The sequence below is a fragment of the Schistocerca piceifrons genome, chromosome 2 (assembly GCF_021461385.2).
Source record: "Schistocerca piceifrons isolate TAMUIC-IGC-003096 chromosome 2, iqSchPice1.1, whole genome shotgun sequence".
Classification (NCBI taxonomy): Eukaryota; Metazoa; Arthropoda; class Insecta; order Orthoptera; family Acrididae; genus Schistocerca; species Schistocerca piceifrons.
In genome coordinates, this window is record NC_060139.1 from 962,153,907 (window position 1) to 962,176,582 (window position 22,676).

At 38.2% G+C, this 22,676-nt stretch overlaps 1 protein-coding gene and 1 non-coding gene across 2 annotated transcripts; one reads left to right on the forward strand and one right to left on the reverse strand.

Moving 5' to 3' along the window:
• Window positions 1–3,343: 3,343 nt before the first annotated feature.
• LOC124775095 lies at window positions 3,344–21,847 on the reverse strand. Its single transcript, XM_047249911.1, has 3 exons — window positions 21,725–21,847; window positions 21,401–21,583; window positions 3,344–6,071 (listed from the first exon to the last, which is right to left on the reverse strand). The coding sequence occupies exons 1-3, from the start codon at window positions 21,789–21,791 to the stop codon at window positions 5,851–5,853; spliced, it is 471 nt and encodes a 156-aa protein (XP_047105867.1). The 5' UTR covers window positions 21,792–21,847; the 3' UTR covers window positions 3,344–5,850.
• On the forward strand, window positions 9,544–9,618 carry Trnat-ugu. The gene has a single exon. It is a non-coding gene; the product is annotated as a tRNA-Thr (tRNA).
• Window positions 21,848–22,676: the final 829 nt, after the last annotated feature.

A 22,676-nucleotide genomic window follows, 5' to 3' on the forward strand; every position in this document is an offset into this window, starting at 1 on the left:
AACACTGCCTTGATTTATTTTCCTCTGCTAGTCGTCTTTGTAAGAATTACGTGTGCAGGAGTTTAGCCGTTGATATGCATTATCTCTTATTTAAAACATTAATGATATGTTACATATGATTTAGGTGCATCAGTTTCACTTCTATTGCTTCAGGTATTAGTACTGTATGATGCTACACTCTCTTGTCATGGCCAATCATGTACTAGGCAGGAAGGGCTGTACAAACCGTCGTCATACACTGTTTTTGATGTGACAAAAATGAGTAACTTAACAGTTTTAAAAAAATACTTGCTGTGCATCTTAGCAGCTAAAATTTTGACTATGTTTCTTTTGTTGCATTCTATGGTTACGGAAAAAAACAAAACTACTTATGTGTATAGTAAACTGAAACAATATTACATGACCAAAACGAGCATTTGATGTGAATCAATAAGTTGTGTAGTTTAATTTAAAATAAATTGAATATGTTTGTGCTGCATCCCAAACAGATTTAATTTTTAAGTCTACCTTGTTTCACCAACTGGATAGATTAGTCAATGGTGGAAGAAATCTCAGATATGTTTCATGAGTGTCAAGGCTAAAAAACAATCAGGACTTGTTATCTAGCGAAGAATAGTTGGGGTGCTCTTTGTAACACATGGGTGTGCCTATCCTCTTGCAAGAAGAGTACATTTTTCGGCTAGATGATTTCCCTATTCCCTATATTCAATTACAATCAGATGTGGTTGCTCATGTTACCCAACATAAAACAGACCATCACTCCAGTAGTTTGCCTGCTATGAAACTAGATTACACAATTGGGGAGATGGCATTCATTTATCTAGCACCACATAGGTTTTCAATCACTATTGTAGTCCAACCTCAAATCAAGAATGACATTTCTTTTGTGAATCCACAGATAGTTTACTGTACTGAAAAACTAATTTCTTCCACAAGAATCTTGGCTACTCTCCAGGGTTTAACTACACAAAAGAATACAAACACACCCATAGCACGACAAATGTTCGTAAACTATCTAAAAAATAAATAATAACTTCCGACCATCTGTAGCAGTATTTTATGCACATGAAGCAAATGTCATCTCTTGTTGACATCTAATTGTATGATTCACTGATTTATGACTCATCCAATTCTTTTCAGCCTATGTCTTCCACATGTAACACTGCAGTAGTATTATTCAGCATAGGGACTGAAATTTTATTGTATAGCACACCACATTCTCAACAGTCATCCTTTCATTGATTAGATTCAGAGGAATTGTTGTAAGATGTGATTGGCATTAATAAGGTGTAGTAATTTTTCATGCATAACATCCACCTCTTCTCTAGAACCTTTTGTACATGCACTTAACACAGCTTTACAGAGGATGCTGTTCACCCCTTGCAAACAGTTACCAATTTACAACATAACTGACGAATATGGGAATATGCTTAAAATAAAGAAAACATTTTCAAGAAAGTTCAGGCATTTGAAAGATAATGAGATAACGGTAAATCATAAGTGCTGTTGTGTTAACACTCAACATAGATCGAAAACCAAATACTGTTCTTATATTTAAGTGCGAATGTAACATATGTGTCAGGACCATGGCTGAAACCTGGCCTGCCATCTTTCTACAAGCACTTTGAACGCTGAGACTTTCCCACTACTGCAAAGAAACCATTTTGAATGGTTACTTCTTATAGACATAAAATGTGTTTATTGCAATAATATGCAAGTGTCACGTAATTAACTTAATTCATGAAACTTCCCGGCAGATTAAAACTGTGTGCCGGACCGAGACTCGAACTCGGGACCTTCGCCTTTCACAGGCAAGTGCTCTACCAACTGAGCTACCCAAGCAAGACTCACGCCCCGTCCTCACAGCTTTACTTCTGGGAACTTGTTTCACATTTCAGACATATGTAAAATACCCCATGGTTGGCAAAGTATACCACACACTTTCACCTGCGTTCATTTGCAATAGTGGTGGGAGAACCCCTGAGTGTGAATGTTCAGCATATAGGAGTGAAGTTTCGTAGCAACACCAGCATGTATAACTCGTACTAAATAATCTTGTATGCCTGAGGAAAACAATGGTGTGTGTTTCTTATGAGGAAGTACACTTGATATTGTTGTTGTTGTGGTCTTCAGTCCTGAGACTGGTTTGATGCAGCTCTCCATGCTACTCTATCCTGTGCAAGCTTCTTGATCTCTCAGTACCTACTGCAACCTACATCCTTCTGAATCTGCTTAGTGTATTCATCTCTTGGACTCCCTCTATGATTTTTACCCTCCACGCTGCCCTCCAATGCTAAATTGGTGATCCCTTGATGCCTCAGAACATGTCCTACCAACCAGTCCCTTCTTCTTGTCAAGTTGTGCCACAAACTCCTCTTCTCCCCAATTCTATTCAATACCTCCTCATTAGTTATGTGATCTACCCATCTAATCTTCAGCATTCTTCTGTAGCACCACATTCGTTCGAAAGCTTCTATTCTCTTCTTGTCCAAACTATTTATCGTCCATGTTTCACTTCCATACATGGCTACCCTCCATACAAATACTTTCAGAAACGACTTCTTGCCACTTAAATCTATACTCGATGTTAACAAATTTCTCTTCTTCAGAAACGCTTTCCTTGCCATTGCCAGTCTACATTTTATATCCTCTCTACTTCGACCATCATCAGTTATTTTGCTCCCCAAATAGCAAAACCCCTTAACTACTTTAAGTGTCTCATTTCCTAATCTAATTCCCTCAGCATCACCCGACTTAATTCGACTACATTCCATGATCCTCATTTTGCTTTTGTTGATGTTCATCTTACATCCTCCTATCAAGACACTGTCCATTCCATTCAACTGCACTTCCAAGTCCTTTGCTGTCTGTGACAGAATTACAATGTCATCGGCGAACCTCAAAGTTTTTATTTCTTCTCCATGGATTTTAATACCTACTCCGAATTTTTCTTTTGTTTCCTTTACTGCTTGCTCAATATACAGATTGAATAACATCAGGGAGAGGCTACAACCCTGTCTCACTCCCTTCCCAACCGCTGCTTCCCTTTCATGTCCCTCGACTCTTATAACTGCCATCTGCTTTCTGTACAAATTGTAAATAGCCTTTCGCTCCCTGTATTTTCCCCTGCCGTCTTCAGAATTTGAAAGAGAGTATTCCAGTCAACATTGTCAAAAGCTTTCTCTAAGTCTACAAATGCTAGAAACATAGGTTTGCCTTTCCTTAATCTTTCTACTAAGATAACTTGATATTACAATATGCAAAATGAGAGCAATACAACAAGAATGGCAGAAAGGGATATTTTAGGGCTCGCTCAGGTTTTGTTATCATGAAACAAAGTATGTGTTTGGAAAATATTTATTTTCTTATAGAAAAAATATATAAAAATATGTGTAAAACACTTAACTGCTAATATTGATACAAACTGTAAGAAGTATTCATTCTTTTATAAAGAAAATACTTTTTTTCACAATGTCGACAGATGTACCTTCGTGAACGGACGGAAAAATGTAATATTAGTTTCATATAGAACCACTTTCCTGTACAGATCTACCTTCATGAACGGACGGAAAAATGTAATATTAGTATCACATAGTAACCACTTTCCTACACAGTCATTAATTTTATGTCAACTCTTACACATAAAACACAGATCATTTAAAGTATCTTAGCAAATAAGGGCATCAGATTGTTTGAGCAGGAAAGCAGTTCTCATCAACATGCCACAAACTAGTGATCGTCTAATGTAAATTTGTAAAACCACTTTAAGGAAATAAATCTAGAAAAATTGAAATTATGTTAAATTACAATAAAATTAATGTTTACTGCATTAGATGAGTTATGCAGAATATAAGTAGTGAAAGAAAATAAAAATTCCATCTAACATGATAAACTTCATATTTTGATATAATCTTAAAATAAGTTTAAATGAAATGTAATTTTTTGTCAGAAATTCCAAAATACTGAAACATATGATTCACATGCAAATAAACCTACAACATAAAACAACAGTACAAGCATGTTTTGCAATGCCAAATATAATACGTATTTTCAAATTTTTATTAATTTGTGCAGCTGCACAGTGACTGAGGTAAAAACCAGGCCAGTTGTTGTTACTTAACAAGGTTGACAGGCATCCACCTCTTTTGAGTCTGTTGTACACAATATCACAATATTACAGAGTGACTGGAATCAAATAATCCTTCACAAAGCAAAGTAGCTGAGTAAGGCTTTTTTTTATCTGATGTCCTCTATACTCATTTTAATAATGTGCATTTTGCCAGAGTGCGTTTTTGGAGTGAGAAACTGTCAATGAGTATAACTAATAATCTTACATCTGGGAAACTAATGGATTTAAGTATGAAGTTTGAGCAGAAAGATCAATGCTACATGTCACAGCATATTCAGTAAAAGTATTGTCAGATCATCTTTTGACTGAAATGGCATCCCAATTTTGGTATTCAATTTATTCATGGGCATTACAGTATATTTTCATGTACCACGTAATTTTATCACTTGCTGTATTAGAGTTCAGTACCAAAAAATATTTATGTTTTCTTTACAAAAACCACATTTTTAATTTTTTTCAGATATGATTTTTAGTTTACTACAGTGCAACCAAGTGAAGTGGGTGCCTGGTGATGAAGGCAGTACACTGGCAAGTTGTGCTTCATAAGAGAGACTGAAAGCTATATGAATACTCAGCATAAATGTAAAGCAATAATGTCTCATAGATAGAATAATTCTCTTTCACAGGACAAGAAAGTAAATGTACAAGACAGAAAGACATTCAGTTTTAACTGTTCAGCACTACTAGCACATGGAAAAAATAATTTGAGAACGTCCCAGTGTTATACCAGGCACATCATTCACTTGGATAGGTTACACGGGTAGTCCATTATAGCCCCTTGTATTTTGTAAGACACATGACACAAACAAAACAGCTGCCTTAAGGAAATAACAATGTGTTTGACACCTAAACAACATGGTATTCACACTCAATATAAAAAAGTCTGCTAACTTATGACATGCCTCTGGCAGTGGCAACTGCAAATAACAGTGACATCATGGGCTGAAATGACAAGTATATCATCAGTCTCTGGAATGTGAAAAAATATGTCTATAAAGTCTGAATCGTACGATTATTACTCATTTATGGGGAAATGAGTAGTCAGTGAGGTATACCATGATTATAGCTGGACAATCATCAGCAGGTCCAACTACAAATTTAACTAATATATACTAGGAAGTGGACGGATAGGCAGTGGCTAACCAGAACAACTAATAGTCATTTTCAGTTATTTCATAAGAGAAACTTATCTCATTTGTCAATGAACGGTTAAAAATTATATGACCACCATTAAATATTTTCATAACACAGCACAAAATTTAAGATGGAGCAATTGAATACAAATGTATGAACATTAAAACCTTCAGGTAATACATTAGTTTCTAGAACCTAAATACATATTGAATTGTTCATTGACTAAATCATCTGGTCCCCTGCCTAAGGGAATGAGTAACTTCATATCATCTACAAACATAATTCTGTCTTCAGCTGCCCTAAAATATAAATACAAAATACAGCTTGATAGTGCTGTGTCACCCATAAAACTTAAACAAAAAGTATATTTACAAACTTTACAACAATTTGCAATGGTTCTACTACATCAACTGTGCATGAATGCTTTCTAGGATGCCACTTTCCATATTACCAATACAGTTGACTGGAACCAAAAATGCTGATAAAATACTGGCAAATGTGTAACAGGCTACTTGCTGATTCTGAGATTCAACTCTCAATAACAAGATCCTGTCCACATATTTAAATGTGAGGTACATGGAAAAGCTTCACTGAAGCCACATGTAAGTCAACAATGCAACAGTGGATAAGATCATAAGCAATGGCTTTGATATTTTTGATGATGGTGCTAAATTGCATCCATCCTCAGAGCAGTAACATTCTTCCCAGTACACACCATTGTCATAGACACCCCAGTTGCATACTCCAGTCACTCCATAAGTTGCCACAGACGCACACTGACGGATAACCTGACGCCATCGCCCATCCCCTGAAAATGCACATGAAAGTTTCATATACTATGTGTTTTACATGTGGTTCACTCATGACGGAAATAGTGCTCATTAACAATACAAAACACACACAGAGATAAAGAGAGATTGTAAATAAATACAAAAAGACATGTGAGAGACTTGAATTGCAGACTATGCTGTGTTCTAAATACTAAGAGTTTTGGAACAATGGCAAGATTCTGTTATACAGAAGCAGCAGCAAATGACTAAAGTTTTGAAACATGTTATGTACTTTTAAATTTCTTAATAAATACTTAGCAGTTGTACCTTTAACATAAACCTGAACCTGACTGGAAAATACAGAAATGTCAATAACATATTTGCCCATATTTTTGATAGTCGATTAGGTCTACTCGCCTCATAATTCAGAGCTGCACATACAAAACTGAAATGGCAAACGTCTGAAGGTAGACAGAAAGTATCCTGTGAATGCCTGCTTAGAAAGTTTGAAGAACCAGCAATTAAAGGCACAAACTGCAAACAATTGTAGATTGTGGCCAATGGTGGAATAAGTTACGAAGGATTATAGATTAGCATCATTTTCGTGTTGAGTTAACTTTGAGAAAGGAGTTGCAAAGTATGTAAAAGCTGGTGAAAAATATAGAAACAAATAGTTTTTGTGTTGATTGAAATGTAGAAGCATGTTCTTATGAGTTGTTACTGCAGAATACTTCTATGATAATTGTAACTGTCTACAGATTGCAAGGAAACTTTAGATATCTATGAGGAATCTAGATGCATTATTGAGCTACATGTCAAGCAAGAATAAACAGTTAGTAACTTGTGGGGACTTCAATGTGGATTTCTTAAAAGATATGGATAGAAAAAATGAACAGAATTACTATTTGGGTGTTTCAATCTAATTTCAGTAATCACTTATGTGCAGCAAAAAAGTAGATCACGGATAGACCACATTTTTATAGACAATGCTCAGGTTGAAACAATTAGTGTGTACCCAACTGCTAACGGGCTACCTTATCATGATGTACAATTAATGGAAATAAACAATATGGGACCTTTCAACTTGGGAGGCTGGTTCATACAAAGCAGTGAGGCTTATTTAATATGAACAGAATACAATGTTTTAAGAGTAAGCTAAGAGGGTTGATATGGAATGAGGTATACGTAGGAAGAGATGCTTATGTCAAAATGTATTCCACAGTCAATTTGTGTCAATGACACATTGTCAAATAGGAGAGAGGACAGCCAGTGTAGACGATTCAGTAATAATTAAACTAAATGACTATGTTATGACTAATAATTGACAAGTTGCAAATACTTTTAACAATAAGTTTCTAAATGTAGCAGCAAATACAGGATTAAAAATTTCAGTTGAGGAAGCAAGACAAAATATTATAAATGTCATTCCACAAAACTAAGCACTGAAATTAATACAATATCATTCACTGAAATTAATACAATTGTAAAAATTCTAAAAAATGAAAGTTATTGTGGGGCTGATGAAATTTCAAATAGAATTCTGAAAAGTTGTTCCAACTTAATAAGTAATAAGTAAACAATTATGTCAATTTCCTTACTGACATCTTTTTCCAAAATATTTGAAAAAATAATGTATTCAAGAGTGGTCGAACACGTAAGTGGAGACCATTTACTTAGCACATCACATCTTGCTTTCCAGAAAGCTTGCTCGACTGAGAATGCTATTTATACATTCACTCATCTAACAGAACACATCTCAAATAATAATATATCACCAGCTGGTATTTTTTGTGATCTCTCCAAGCCTTCGATTGTGTAGATCAGAATAATTTCTTCAAAAACTAGAAGTTCTATGGAACTGATGGCTTTACACATAGCTGGTTTGAATCATACTTGACAAACTGAATAATTCAGACAATGTAGGAATTGTAGAAAATTTTAGTGACTGGAGTAAAATCGCACAGGGAATCCCACAGCGTTCAATTCTGGGTCCACCTCCTACTACTTATACATGTGAATGACCTACCACTTAACATTCAACAAGCAAAATTTGTACTTTTTTGTACACAATACTAGTGTTATAATAAATTCCACTAGAGAGAAAACACTAGAAGAGTTAGTAAACTATGTTTTTCAAAGAATTATTAAATGGTTATCTGAGAAGGCAATTCATTGTGTTATAACTGTAAGGTCCCCCTAAACAGTACTGCCCGCATTACACAGCAGAGACATTGACAAATGGAACTGACTCTGTATGGAATGTGTACACAGTTATTTTTGATTATGTTACTCTTTATTCACTCAAGCCCTGCAGAAGACTCCACAAAACATTCATGTGAAACACCAATAAATGCTACCAATACCTCACAATATTAAGGTTTTAGTGGAATAGCACTATTGGAAATAATGGTTCAGAAAAGACAAGATGAAGAGCTGTAAGCCTAAAGTAGTCAAAAATCATCCAAAGTAACACCAACTCACTGGAAAATCCAACAAGAGAGACTGAAGTCCAAAATCAGCAGGAGCCCACTTTCAGCATCAAATAACTAAAATGTACCAATTGCCTTAAAAGAACTCAACATAGGGCTAACCTCAATGAAAACAGAAAAGCAATCGGGGAGAATGACATCTGTGTGAAACATAAAACACTTTGGTCCTGGAGCGAACAATGGAGTCTGGGCTTTGTCAACCACTACCCCAAAATATGCAAGATTCCAGGGTCATTCCATATCAAGTCATCCAGGCCATGACACCCATTATCCAGTTGTGAACTTAGATCTTGTGTACTGCTTTGGTTTCTAGTATCATGAACTTTTGCCAATATTTATTGCTTTATATACATTCTGTTGGTAGCAATTGCTGAAAGTTCGATGCAATGCGTTACTTCAAAGCAAATTGTAAAAATTTGAAAATTGGCTGCAGTTTTTAAACAAAAAATATAGTATACTAAGATGGTATCTGTTCTTTCGGACATGTCTGAAAGAACAGATACCATCGTTGACCATGCAGCTCGTTAGAATGAAATTACAATGAAATGAACACCCTTACCTGCTTACAGGCATTGACATACGTCAACGGGGACAGATGAAAATGTGTGCCCCGACCGGGACTCGAACCTGGGATCTCCTGCTTACATGGCAGACGCTCTATCCATCTGAGCTGCATGGTCACCGATGGTATCTGTTCTTTCGGACATGTCCGAAAGAACAGATACCATCTTAGTATACCATTTTTTGTTTAAAAACTGCAGCCAATTTTCAAATGTCCGAAAGAACAGATACCATCTTAATATATACATATAGTTAAGGCTCACCGGCCACTTGACCATCTTCTTCTTCTGTGCGAATGCACAAACAGTGCCCAAACTCTTATGGGAATCGGCAACACGCCGCGAGTAATGAGTATAATGGGCGGGGGCACCATGAATGTAGTGTGGGACAATACATTGAGAATGTGGGTTACGCCAGAGGCGTGCTAGACATAAATCCCTGCAGTCGCACTATCCTCTGTGTCCTCGGTGGCTCAGATGGATAGAGCGTCTGCCATGTAAGCAGGAGATCCTGGGTTCGAGTCCCGGTCGGGACACATATATTCATCTGTCCCCGTCGACGTATGTCAATGCCTGTAAGCAGCTAAGGGTGTTCATTTCATTGTAAAAAATAGTAGACTGACTGTTTTTTCACTGAATATCCTTTCAGACATGTAGTTTCTGAAAACATGTTAGAATTGTCCAACAAAATTTTTGTAAAGTTTAGATAATTTTATTGTTAAATTAGAATAAATTTTTGGACAATTGCCCCCCCCCCCCCCCACTGGAAAACACTGAAAAAATTAGAAAGTGCTCTACAAATAATAAAGTTTCATCACACAAAAAATCAGTTTTGAGAAATGAACGACACTGGGGAAAAAAATTATATTACTACCCAAGAGGCTTTAACAACATACGTACACATAACAATATTCAAACTGAACAAAAATTGCAATATATGAAACAAAATTACACATTATAAAATATAGGGAAACTTGTACATTACATGATATATGAACACTTTCTTTCTTCTGCCATAACCATTTTGTCAAAAGCCAATGTTGTCAACACTGCACAAAATGCTGGTACCAATCTGCATTCAAGTTGATTCGGAATTACACACGTGACGAGACACTTTGATGCTTAGAATTTTTTTTTATTATTATTATTTTTATGAGAACCACTTTTCTTCCACCAACTTTAAGGACTCTTTGCTCAGAGATTAAGTATGCCCTGTTGCTGTGGTGATATCAACTTCACATGGAATATGAGAGAAAGAAACAACACAAACATCATTATCAGGCCAATAAAAGATGGGGATGGTCCATGAGAATGCATTAACTTTACTGCAACATCTCCTCCTTCACAATTCACCTTCTCAACAATTCCCAAATATCAAGAAGAGTCATATCCATATGCAACATAGCAGTTGGGCTGCACAGTGCATTCCGGCATTAGTGGCAGAAGCGCATCTGAGAAACATGCACAATACTAAAACCCGTATCACAGTTCAGACTTTCTTTTTTTCTCCAATCTTGGCTGGTGATATTGGTACAATGTGATGCATGGATCGAGTTCCACAAATTGTTTTTGCACTTGTGAAGCGCTGAGAGAGAGATAATGTCTGACTTGTACAATTTCATCTTTTGAAACAAAGAGAACTGAAATGCCTTGCAGGTTCTCATGACAGAATTCAAGTACCTGTGAAGCTGTAAGTATTTGATCTTTATTAACTCTTTGCAAACTTGTTTTTGTTACAAGTCTTGTAACAGTGCCACCAATACCATTGCAGGGAGATTTGTCATGGCTGGTAGCAATAATGGACCAGCTGCACTTTATGTTGAAGTTGTGTTCATGGCAGCAGATATTTCTGAAATTCTTACAATTTTTTTATATTGTGTAGAACAACCATCAGTGAAATGTTCAACAAATGCAAGATGAATTTCTGGAAATCCACATTTACAAAAATTCAGTACAGTCGTAAGTCTGGTACACCAAGGCAACATCATGTTCTACATCATCAGAAACAATACAAATGCTTTTCACATGCGACAGTTTGTCCTTTTTGTAATATATATGGACAGTGTGAAGAGTGCAGCTGCCATTGTTTCAATGGTACTCCTGTACGTCATCTTTAACAACGAAGTTGAGATTTTTACTGAACTCCATTAAAATTAACACTAATCCTTCAGCAAGTGTTTTCGACTTCATTTTGTGTTTCCCTTTTCATTTTCAGATAATCGGATTTTGATTTAGAAATAAAAGAGTGTGGAGTAAGTTTTTCAATTTTCTTAATTAGTGTGTCACGCAATTCTGATAGAGAAGTGATTTGAACACTTAAAGTCATTTTATCAGATGCTACCCATTGACTGTACTGAGCCATCTCATCAGGATCATAGTCTTCTATTTCATTTTCTAAGTGGGTTTAAGCAATGAACTGATGGGGCATTTTTCATACAGACTAAGCATACAACCTCAGTTATTTATATCACATGTTATTATTTTAATTAGAACTTGGTATGTTTCTTTAATAGAAATGGAATTTAGAATCAATTTAACATTCTGGTGGTAAATGCATACACATACGGTATATGTTCCTGATGAACCTGCAAGTATACACTGTTATCGATAAAATACCCTTCTCCATTAAAAGAGCTCTCGCTTAACGTACCAGATATTCAAAAACCGGAAATTTGGAACTGACTTTCTGTCGAGATCAAGTTGGCGGCACCGGAGTACGTAACTGAATTTTTTCACAATTATTTGCATATTCAATTTCCTGTTTGATTTTGTCCATGAGTTCATCAAGATGTTTTGCCTTTGCTTCCAGTTCTGCTAAATCACTGTCAGGGATAGTGCTTGCATCAGCAGCCAGCTCAACTTGATATGTATGTGAAATTTTAGTTGCAGAGCCCCAGCTGCTGATTCCAATTTTCGTTTGGCTGCTGCATACCAACCATGCCGAGCAACTGAATGCAGCTTTACAGGAGATACTCCTAAGCTAGTCAAGCTAGTATTAAGCACAGACTTTTCAGGTGTCTGCACCTTCACATCACTGTCATTTATATAGTCTGGTGATGAGTCGTCACTTGCTTGTTCTTCATTAATAAGTTTGATACAGGTTGGGCACATTTTCTCCCCAAGGGTAATGCTAAAGCCTCTCATTTTGAATGTCTTTGCCTTTTTCAAAACTAATTTCATGCAATCCAGATGAAACAGATGGTTTATGGTGCTTGAAGGGATCACAGCAAATTTTCTTATGTAGAGAGAATCTGCGCAGGTACCTGTCTTTGTGTTTAACACACACACACATGAAACATTTAAATCACAGTATGAATGACTCTTGCTTCGCCATAATAAAAGTTCTTGTTCTTCACTGGTCAGTTCATTCACACAAGTCAGGGCATTATCACATATATCTTGCAGATATTGTCCAAGAAAACACTGCTTACTTGTACTTTCCATATTGCTTCAGTCATAAAACCAATATTTCTTGTAAATAATTCAAAAGATGATTGGCGTAACCTAAAAAGTAATTAAATAATGAAAAATCATTCTATCCCATTGTTTCATAACAAAAGTAGTTCACATTATTCTTGTAACATTAAGGGACTTAACTTTTGTTTTGGAATGAATAGTTAAAAACTGCAACAATTGAATTTTTAACCAATAACTGACTCTGGATACAACTCAGTACAAGAGCTCAGAACTGCATGCTCAGTGAACACATAACTCAAAACAAAGGAACTGGATGATGCAATACATTTAGTGGCAATAAAACAGTGTTCTCAGATATGATTTCCTAAGGAAATCCAGTATAGCCAAATTTTTTAGTGGTGACATGGTAGTCATGAATTAGGAACTCCAATATTTCTTTTACAATAACATTGTTTTTCACACTTCCCATTATTTCTACAAAATTATTCTTTTAGTGTGACATAATGGAGTATTTATAATAATATTGTAAATTTTTCAAAGGTATGAGGGGGCAATACCTTCAAAAAATTATTATGTCCATGCATGGATTTTGTTTAAAAGAAATTATTTACAATATTTTCTGAGCTGCAGATGATGGATATTCATTATAAGAAGCACAACTATAAAAATATAAACCTTCTTCTTTAACTAAAACAAAAAAAAATTCAAGCTTCCACCGCAAAAACTGTGGGAACTATAGCATTTTTAAATTATAAAGGCGCTTGTTTATGAGAGACTGGATTCCTGAATCTACACAACTTCTTTTTATCATAAGTGAAAAGTAATTGACCTGCAACATTTACATTTTGCAAACGTGAACATATGTAGGTAAACTTCCACTGCCTAAAATTTCGAAGATTTGCATGATGATGGGTGTCATTTCCTAAAATTTCTGGATGATTCGACATGAAATGGCCCCCAAAGACGTGGAGAAAAGCAAAGATAGCGGCAATATTAAAGCATGGGAAAGACCCACATCCCCAGAAGAACTATCATCCAGTATTGCTCTTACAGCTTCTATACAAACTGCATCAATGACTCATACTGAACTGCTCATTAGGCATCATTGTACCAAAACTCACCCGCCAAAAGTCTGCAGACCAAGAAAATGTTGAAGCAGCCAAATCTTGGCTCTTACTGAAGAAAACAGATAACAGGACTAGCCTTGGTTGACCTAAGCTCTACACCGTCCAGCCAAAAATTTCCAAGACTGATTTTATTTCTGGCACATATGTGATGTCAATGCAGTAACAATGGTGGCAGCTTGAAGTAACAACTGTAAACGACAGAAGTGGACTCTTATCAGTCAATTGTGAGCAGGCGGCATTAAGTAGTGGATGTATGGCTGGAATGTGTCAAGGTTGTTGCAAATTGGAATGGAGCAACATCTCTAAATGAAATGTTCAAGACATTCTCCAGAATGTTTAATAGGAAAAGTGAGTGGAAAGTTGTCCTGCACATGTTGACTCCTGAACAAAAACAACGATGCAGGCTGTGGCTTGATTGACATGCAAAACAAACAATTCTTTGCTGGAAAAAATTATCATGGGTGGCACGATTTGGTGTTATCAGTATGAACCTAACATAAAACAACAAAGTGCAGATATTTACATGAAGGGTTAACTCTGAAGACAAACGACATTCAAGCCAATGTGAAACAACAGAAACTCCAGGATGCAATAATGACCATATTATGGAAAGGATAGATTGCTACTCAGCGTGTAGCAGAGATGCCGAGTTGCAAACAGACACAACAAAAAGTCTGCTAAACATGTAAGCTTTTGGCAGAAGGCATTCTTCCGAAATAAACCACACACATTCATGCAAATGCAGTTCACACACACGACTACCTCCGGCAACTGGGGCCAAACTATGAGCAACTGCGTGTGATGGGAGAGGCAATCTGGGTGATAGGGGTAAGGAAGAGTCAGGGGTGGGGAGGGGGATGGTCAAGTGCTGTTTGTGGGAGCATAATACAGGTATGAGGTGGAGGGAAAGTACGGCAGCTAGGTGCAGTTCGGAGATAGATGGCGGGAGCAGCGGAAAAGGAGGGAAGTAAGAAGATTGTGGATGTGCTTGTGGAACAGAAGGCTGTGGAGTTGGAACACGGAAGGTGATAGCTAAAAATGGAAATGATCGCATGGCATCAGTGGCCAGGAGTTCCCAGGTGGGAAGTTCAGCCACCAAGTGCCAGTCTTACTGAGTGCGACACCACACTGGGCAACTTGGCGTCGACAATGGGGATGAAATGATGATGAGAACATTACAACACTCAGTCCCTGAGGGAAGAAAATCTCCCACCCCCACCGGGAATCGAACCTGGGCCCCCGTGTGTGGCCCAACGCACTGACCATTCAGCTAATGAGGCGGACAGGGGATAGGTGAAGAATAATGACTAATGAATGTCAAGACCAGGCCAGTTACGGGAACATAGGACATATTGCAGGGAGAGTTCCCACTAATACACTTCAGAAGAGCTGGTGTTGGTAGGAAGGACCTAGTTGGCACAAGCTGCAAAGCAGTCATTAAAATTAAGAACGCTGTGTTGGGTGGTGCACTCAGCAACTGGATTGTCCAGCTGTTTCTTCTCCACCGTTCGTCGGTCGCCATTCATGCGGACAGACAGCTTGTTAGTTGTCAAGCACATATAGAATGAAGCACAGTTGTTGCAGCTTAACTTGCAGATCACATGACTGTTTTCACAGGTATCCCTGCCTTTCACAGGACAGGTGATGCTTGTGACTGGACTGGAGTAGGTGGTGGTGGGAGGATGTTGTTGTTGTTGTTGTGGTCTTCAGTCCTGAGACTGGTTTGATGCAGCTCTCCATGCTACTCTATCCTGTGCAAGCTTCTTCATCTCCCAGTACTTACTGCAACCTACGTCCTTCTGAATCTGCTTAGTGTATTCATCTCTTGGTCTCCCTCTACGATTTTTACCCTCCACGCTGCCCTCCAATAATAAATTGGTGATCCCTTGATGCCTCAGAACATGTCCTACCAACCGGTCCCTTCTTCTTGTCAAGTTGTGCCACAAACTCCTCCCCAATTCTATTCAATACCTCCTCATTAGTTACGTGATCTACCCACCTTATCTTCAGCATTCTTCTGTAGCACCACATTTTGAAAGCTTCTATTCTCTTCTTGTCCAAACTAGTTATCATTTCACTTCCATACATGGCTACACTCCATACAAATACTTTCAGAAACGACTTCCTGACACTTAAATATATACTCGATGTTAACAAATTTCTCTTCTTCAGAAACGATTTCCTTGCCATTGCCAGTCTACATTTTATATCCTCTCTACTTCGACCATCATCAGTTATTTTACTCCCTAAATAGCAAAACTCCTTTACTACTTTAAGTGTCTCATTTCCTAATCTAATTCCCTCAGCATCACCCGATTTAATTTGACTACATTCCATTATCCTCGTTTTGCTTTTGTTGATGTTCATCTTATATCCTCCTTTCAAGATACTGTTCATTCCATTCAACTGCTCTTCCAAGTCTTTTGCTGTCTCTGACAGAATTACAATGTCATCGGCGAACCTCAAAATTTTTACTTCTTCTCCATGAATTTTAATACCTACTCCGAATTTTTCTTTTGTTTCCTTTACTGCTTGCTCAATATACAGATTGAATAACACCGGGGAGAGGCTACAACCCTGTCTCACTCCTTCCCCAACCACTGCTTCCCTTTCATGCCCCTCGACTCTTATAACTGCCATCTGGTTTCTGTACAAATTGTAAATAGCCTTTCGCTCCCTGTATTTTACCCCTGCCACCTTCAGAACTTGAAAGAGAGTATTCCAGTTAACACTGTCAAAAGCTTTCTCTAAGTCTACAAATGCTAGAAACGTAGGTTTGCCTTTTCTTAATCTTTCTTCTAAGATAAGTCGTAAGGTTAGTATTGCCTCACGTGTTCCAACATTTCTACAGAATCCAAACTGATCTTCCCCGAGGTCCGCTTCTACCAGTTTTTCCATTCGTCTGTAAAGAATTCGCGTTAGTATTTTGCAGCTGTGACTTATTAAACTGATAGTTCGGTAATTTTCACATCTGTCAACACCTGCTTTCTTTGGGATTGCAATTATTATATTCTTCTTGAAGTCTGAGGGTATTTCGCCTGTCTCATACATCTTGCTCACCAGATGGTAGAGTTTTGTCATGACTGGCTCTCCCAAGGCCGTCAGTAGTTCTAATGGAATGTTGTCTACTCCCGGGGCCTTGTTTCGACTCAGGTCTTTCAGTGCTCTGTCAAACTCTTCACGCAGTATCTTATCTCCCATTTCGTCTTCATCTACATCCTCTTCCATTTCCATAATATTGTCCTCAAGTACATTGCCCTTGTATAAACCCTCTATATACTCCTTCCACCTTTCTGCCTTCCCTTCTTTGCTTAGAACTGGGATGCCATCTGAGCTCTTGATATTCATACAAGTGGTTCTCTTATCTCCAAAGGTCTCTTTAATTTCCCTGTAGGCAGTATCTATCTTACCCCTAGTGAGACAAGCCTCTACATCCTTACATTTGTCCTCTAGCCATCCGTGCTTAGCCATTTTGCACTTCCTGTCGATCTCATTTTTGAGACGTTTATATTCCTTTTTGCCTGCTTCATTTACTGCATTTTTATATTTTCTCCTTTCATCAATTAAATTCAATATTTCTTCTGTTACCCAAGGATTTCTATTAGCCCTCGTCTTTTTACCTACTTGATTGTCTGCTGCCTTCACTACTTCATCCCTCAGAGCTACCCATTCCTGTCAATTGTTCCCTTTATGCTCTCCCTGAAACTCTGTACAACCTCTGGTTTAGTCAGTTTATCCAGGTCCCATCTCCTTAAATTCCCACCTTTTTGCAGTTTCTTCAGTTTCAATCTGCAGTTCATAACCAATAGATTGTGGTCAGAATCCACATCTGCCCCTGGAAATGTCTTACAATTTAAAACCTGGTTCCTAAATCTCTGTCTTACCATTATATAATCTATCTGATACCTTTTAGTATCTCCAGGATTCTTCCAGGTATATAACCTTCTTTTATGATTCTTGAACCAAGTGTTAGTAATGATTAAGTTATGCTCTGTGCAAAATTCTACAAGGCGGCTTCCTCTTTCATTTCTTCTGCCCAATCCATATTCACCTACTATGTTTCCTTCTCTCCCTTTTCCTACTGACGAATTCAAGTCACCCATGACTATTAAATTTTCATCTCCCTTCACTACCTGAATAATTTCTTTTATCTCGTCATACATTTCATCTATTTCTTCATCATCTGCAGAGCTAGTTGGCATATAAACTTGTACTACTGTAGTAGGCATGGGCTTTGTGTCTATCTTGGCCACAATAATGCGTTCACTATGCTGTTTGTAGTAGCTAACCCGCACTCCTATTTTTTTATTCATTATTAAACCTACTCCTGCATTACCCCTATTTGATTTTGTATTTATAACCCTGTAATCACCAGACCAAAAGTCTTGTTCCTCCTGCCACCGAACTTCACTAATTCCCACTATATCTAACTTTAACCTATCCATTTCCCTTTTTAAATTTTCTAAGCTACCTGCCCGATTAAGGGATCTGACATTCCACGCTCCGATCCGTAGAACGCCAGTTTTCTTTCTCCTGATAACGACGTCCTCTTGAGTAGTCCCCGCCCGGAGATCCGAATGGGGGACTATTTTACCTCCGGAATATTTTACCCAAGTGGACGCCATCATCATTTAATCATACAATAAAGCTGCATGTCCTCAGGAAAAAATACGGCTGTAGTTTCCCCTTGCTTTCAGCCGTTCACAGTACCAGCACAGCAAGGCCGTTTTGGTTAATGTTACAAGGCCAGATCAGTCAATCATCCAGACTGTTGCCTCTGCAACTACTGAAAAGGCTGCTGCCCTCTTCAGGAACCACATGTTTGTCTGGCCTCTCAACAGATACCCCTCCGTTGTGGTTGCACCTACGGTACGGCAATCTGTATCGCTGAGGCACGCAAGCCTCCCCACCAACGGCAAGGTCCATGGTTCATGGGGGGTGGGAGGATGTATGGCACAGTTATTGCATCTAGGTCTATTACAGGGATATGGGCCATGAGGCAAAAGGTTGGGAGCAAAGGTTGTGTAGGGATAGGTGAGGATATTGTGTAGGCTCAGTGAACGGTGGAGTACCACTGTGGAAGAGGTGGGGTGGATAGTTGGTAGAGCATTTCTAATTTCAGGGCATGACGAGAGGTAGTAGATACATTGGCAAAAAAGGTGATTCAGTTGCTCAAGTCCTAGGTGGTACTAAGTCATGAGAGGAATGCTCCTCTGTGGCCCGACAGTGGGACTTTGGAAGGTGGTGGGTGACTTGTGATATAAGGCATGTAAGATCTGTTTCTGTACAATGTTAGAAGGTTAATTATGGTCTGTGAAGGCCTCAGTAAGACCCTTGGTATATTTCAAGAGGGATTGCTTATTGCTAAAGACGAAATAGCCATGGGTGGCTAGGCTGTTTGATAGGGATTTCTTGGTATGGAATGGGTGGCAGCTGTCGAAGTGGAGGTATTGGTGGTGGTTGGTAGGTTTGGTACGGACAGTGGTACTGATGTAGCCATCTTTGAGGTGGACATCGAGGAAGGTGGCTTGTGGTTGAGGAAGACCAGGTTCACCAAGAAAATCGACATGAAAGCTGTGTGTCAGCAAACTAGAATGTCCATCAACAAGAAGCATGAGTACAATGAGGATACAGAAGGGAATTACCTGTGTTCTTTTCAAGAGGAATCCATTCTAGTGTTTACATGAATCAATTTATAGAAACAATGGAAAAACTAACTCAGGATGATTAGATGAGGAGTCAATCCCCACTCCCCAACGTGAGTACACAGACTAAAATGGAGCTGCATACAACAGAAACACTGCTCCCACTTTTTAGACACTATATCTAGCAAAAATCTGAAACTTCCTGTCAGATTAAAACTGTGTGCTGGACCGAGACTTGAACGGCATGAGTCGTGCTTGGGTAGCTCAGATGGCAGGACACTTGTTCGTGAAAGGCAAAGGCCCCAAGTTCCAGTCTCGGTCCAGCACACAGTTTTAATCCACCAAGAAGTTTCATATTAGTGCACACTCCACTACACAGTGAAAATCTCATTCTTGAAACATCCCCCAGGCTGTGGCTAAGCCATGTCTCCACAATATCCTTTCTTCGAGGATTCCTAGTTCTGCAAGGTTCGCAGGAGAGCTTCTGTGAAGTTTGGAAGGTAGGAGACGAGGTACTGGTGGAAGTAAAGCTGTGAGGACGGGGCGTGAATCATGCTGGGGATGCTCAGATGGTAGAACACTTGCCCATGAAAGTCAAAGATCCCGAGTTCGAGTCTCGGTCCAGCGCACAGTTTTAATCTGCCAGGAAGTTTCATATCAGCGCACACTACATTGTAGAGTGAAAATCTCATTCTAGCATAAATCTGTTTAGGTACTCAAGGTAAAAACTACAAATGCGGCAGCCTAGGTATAAATGTCACTGAGATTGCAGAGATGATAACATACTAACAAACCATCTGTGAGTTAGCTGTAAAGCAACCTTAATATATCTGATAGTCAAAAGAGCATGCTGTCACACTTTTTACACTTCTTAGCAGGTGACAGCTGTAGATACTTCACCACAACTAACTAAGCAGCATATACTTGGGTTGGTTACCACTGGATAAGCATTACAACACAAGTTCAACAACTGTGAAGCAGGATCATGAAGGTGGCGGCGTGGTGTGCAAAACATTCAAGTTTGGGCTGATAAATAAGAATGTATGAAATCTTATGAAGACAACAACCTAATGTCCAGTGTGATAAACATGTTCTACAAAGCAAGTGAACAGCATCTCTCCCATGCTCACATCAGACTCCAAGAGTGAAATTTATGTTGGGGTTAGGCTTACACCAGGCAACTAAATATTACAAATCATTAAACATGGGTAGTTAACTCCTACTACTGCCTTCACACAGTGCTAAGAAATGGTCTTTCCATTAACACTACATTTAGCTCATAATATTTTCTCATGCCATATAACAAGAAATTAATTGCCCCAAAAACAAGTAGGCCTACTGAATCTAGTACTAGGATGGTCTTAATCTAATGGCAATGAAAGTAAACAAATAGGCCTAAGGATAAACTGAGGCGTTTGATACCACTTCGTCAACTAACCTAGACCTTGATACAAATCAGTCTGTCACCACAACATACTTTCCAGAAAATAGCATGTACATAAATTAAATACCAGTAGTATCAGTGTACTGTTCAATGATTGATACAAAACATTATTTTTTCTAATATAAGTTATGGTGTTCTTTCTGATTTCCAAACGAAATTTGGCAGAACTACTTATGATGGGGTTTAACAACAATGACAATATTTGGAAGAAGACAATGATACAGGTTTAAATTGTCGAAAAAATCATACTATTCACTGAACTGCACTATTTAACAGGCAACTTTCATGTCCGGACTATCTGTCAGAGCTTGGTCAAACTGTTAATCAGTGGGTGAAAGGGTACGGGCACGCCAAAAATAGGTTATTAAAGAATGCTCGCAAGTATCTGTCAGGCGAAATGAGAATGAAACGTATTACTTTCAGAAAAGTTTTGTTTCCTAAATGACTGTTATTTTTAAACAATTCGAAACACAATCAGACTATGAACTGAGATGGATATGTCACACATGGATTTTATTTTTCATACAAGATTCCTATCCCATTGTAAATCATAAGTTTATCTGTACACGCGATATTCAAGAAATTGAGTATTGGTGATCTGCAGTTTTGAACTCAAGCGAGAAAACAAATGCTTAATAGTGTGGTGCAAATTTCAACAGACAATATCAACGTGCAGTGTACTTACATATGAAGCCTTTGGGACCCTGCTGAGTTTTCTTGACACAAAATGTTCCAAGAACATGAGATTCATCGCTGCCGCAATCAACTGCGATATGACGACTCTTGTCAAATTTTTTGTATGCTCCACAGTTATCTTCTCCTTTCAGATCCTCGGCTGATGAACATTGGTAACATCGTATAGCTTCGCCTGAAATGTATGTATTTAAAATTGAGCCATTCATAAAAAAAAAACGATCAATGCAATGAGAGGGGTGATTGATCTGTGAAGTGATTATCAACAAAGTATTAATAATCCTAACGAAAATTCACACATTGAATTATCTCTAACCTGCTGGTACGAACAACACCAATAGGATAAACATAAGCCAAAAACAATGCGTAATGTTTGACAACATTGTATCCACATACAAACTAACAGCCAACACCCACCACCCACTTGTTGACGCATAGATAACATGCGCACTTACATACAGCAGCGTGCTTTATCTTTGCCTTGTGAACTATCGCCAGCTTGCGCAAGTGATTCTACCATAGAGCTGTTTTTGTGTCTCCGTTGATCTGCGTAGAATAGAAATATTCATTGAGTGAGAATTCAGATACACAGGACAGAATTTTAGCCGCTAACATACATAGACGTCGACAGTTACGAGATTATGGTGGGGAAGAAGTTTGTACTTAAACGCTCTGAAGATTTTAAATGCCACTAACTTCGCTAGTACAGGCACATCCCGTTCAGAAGCGCCATTTATTAAGCATATGCGTCTCATAGCCATATTCATAGTTTGAATTTCATATCTGGAATGACCTTGGCTTAAAGCTTTTAAGAAATGAATGCGAGGTCATTTCATTTGCCTGCTACAAGTGTCGAAGGTCAATTCACACTGACCGTTGCTTCACGTCACCGCCTCGTTAAGGAGTTTTCACACTGTCCGTCAATTCAATTCGCGAAACTCCGGTCAGCGGCTGGCAGTGACACATCCAGGAATTTGTTTTGGGAGGGGCTTGACTCAACTGTGCGTAGGATTTCTCAAAATAAAGATTATTATACTAAAAAGCACACTTAATTTTATTTTGCTCATTTAACACATAGAAAATCTCCTCGGACAACGCTTGGCAAATTCTTCAATGACTACGACAGGTTGTAGGCTGCCAGATATATCTCGGTGAATATACATGACAGCCAAACCATTCAACCAGTCATTCGTCATTGTCGTATGAAGATACGACTTTACCAGTTTAAGCGAAGAGAAGATACGTTCCACACTACAAGCAGATACTGG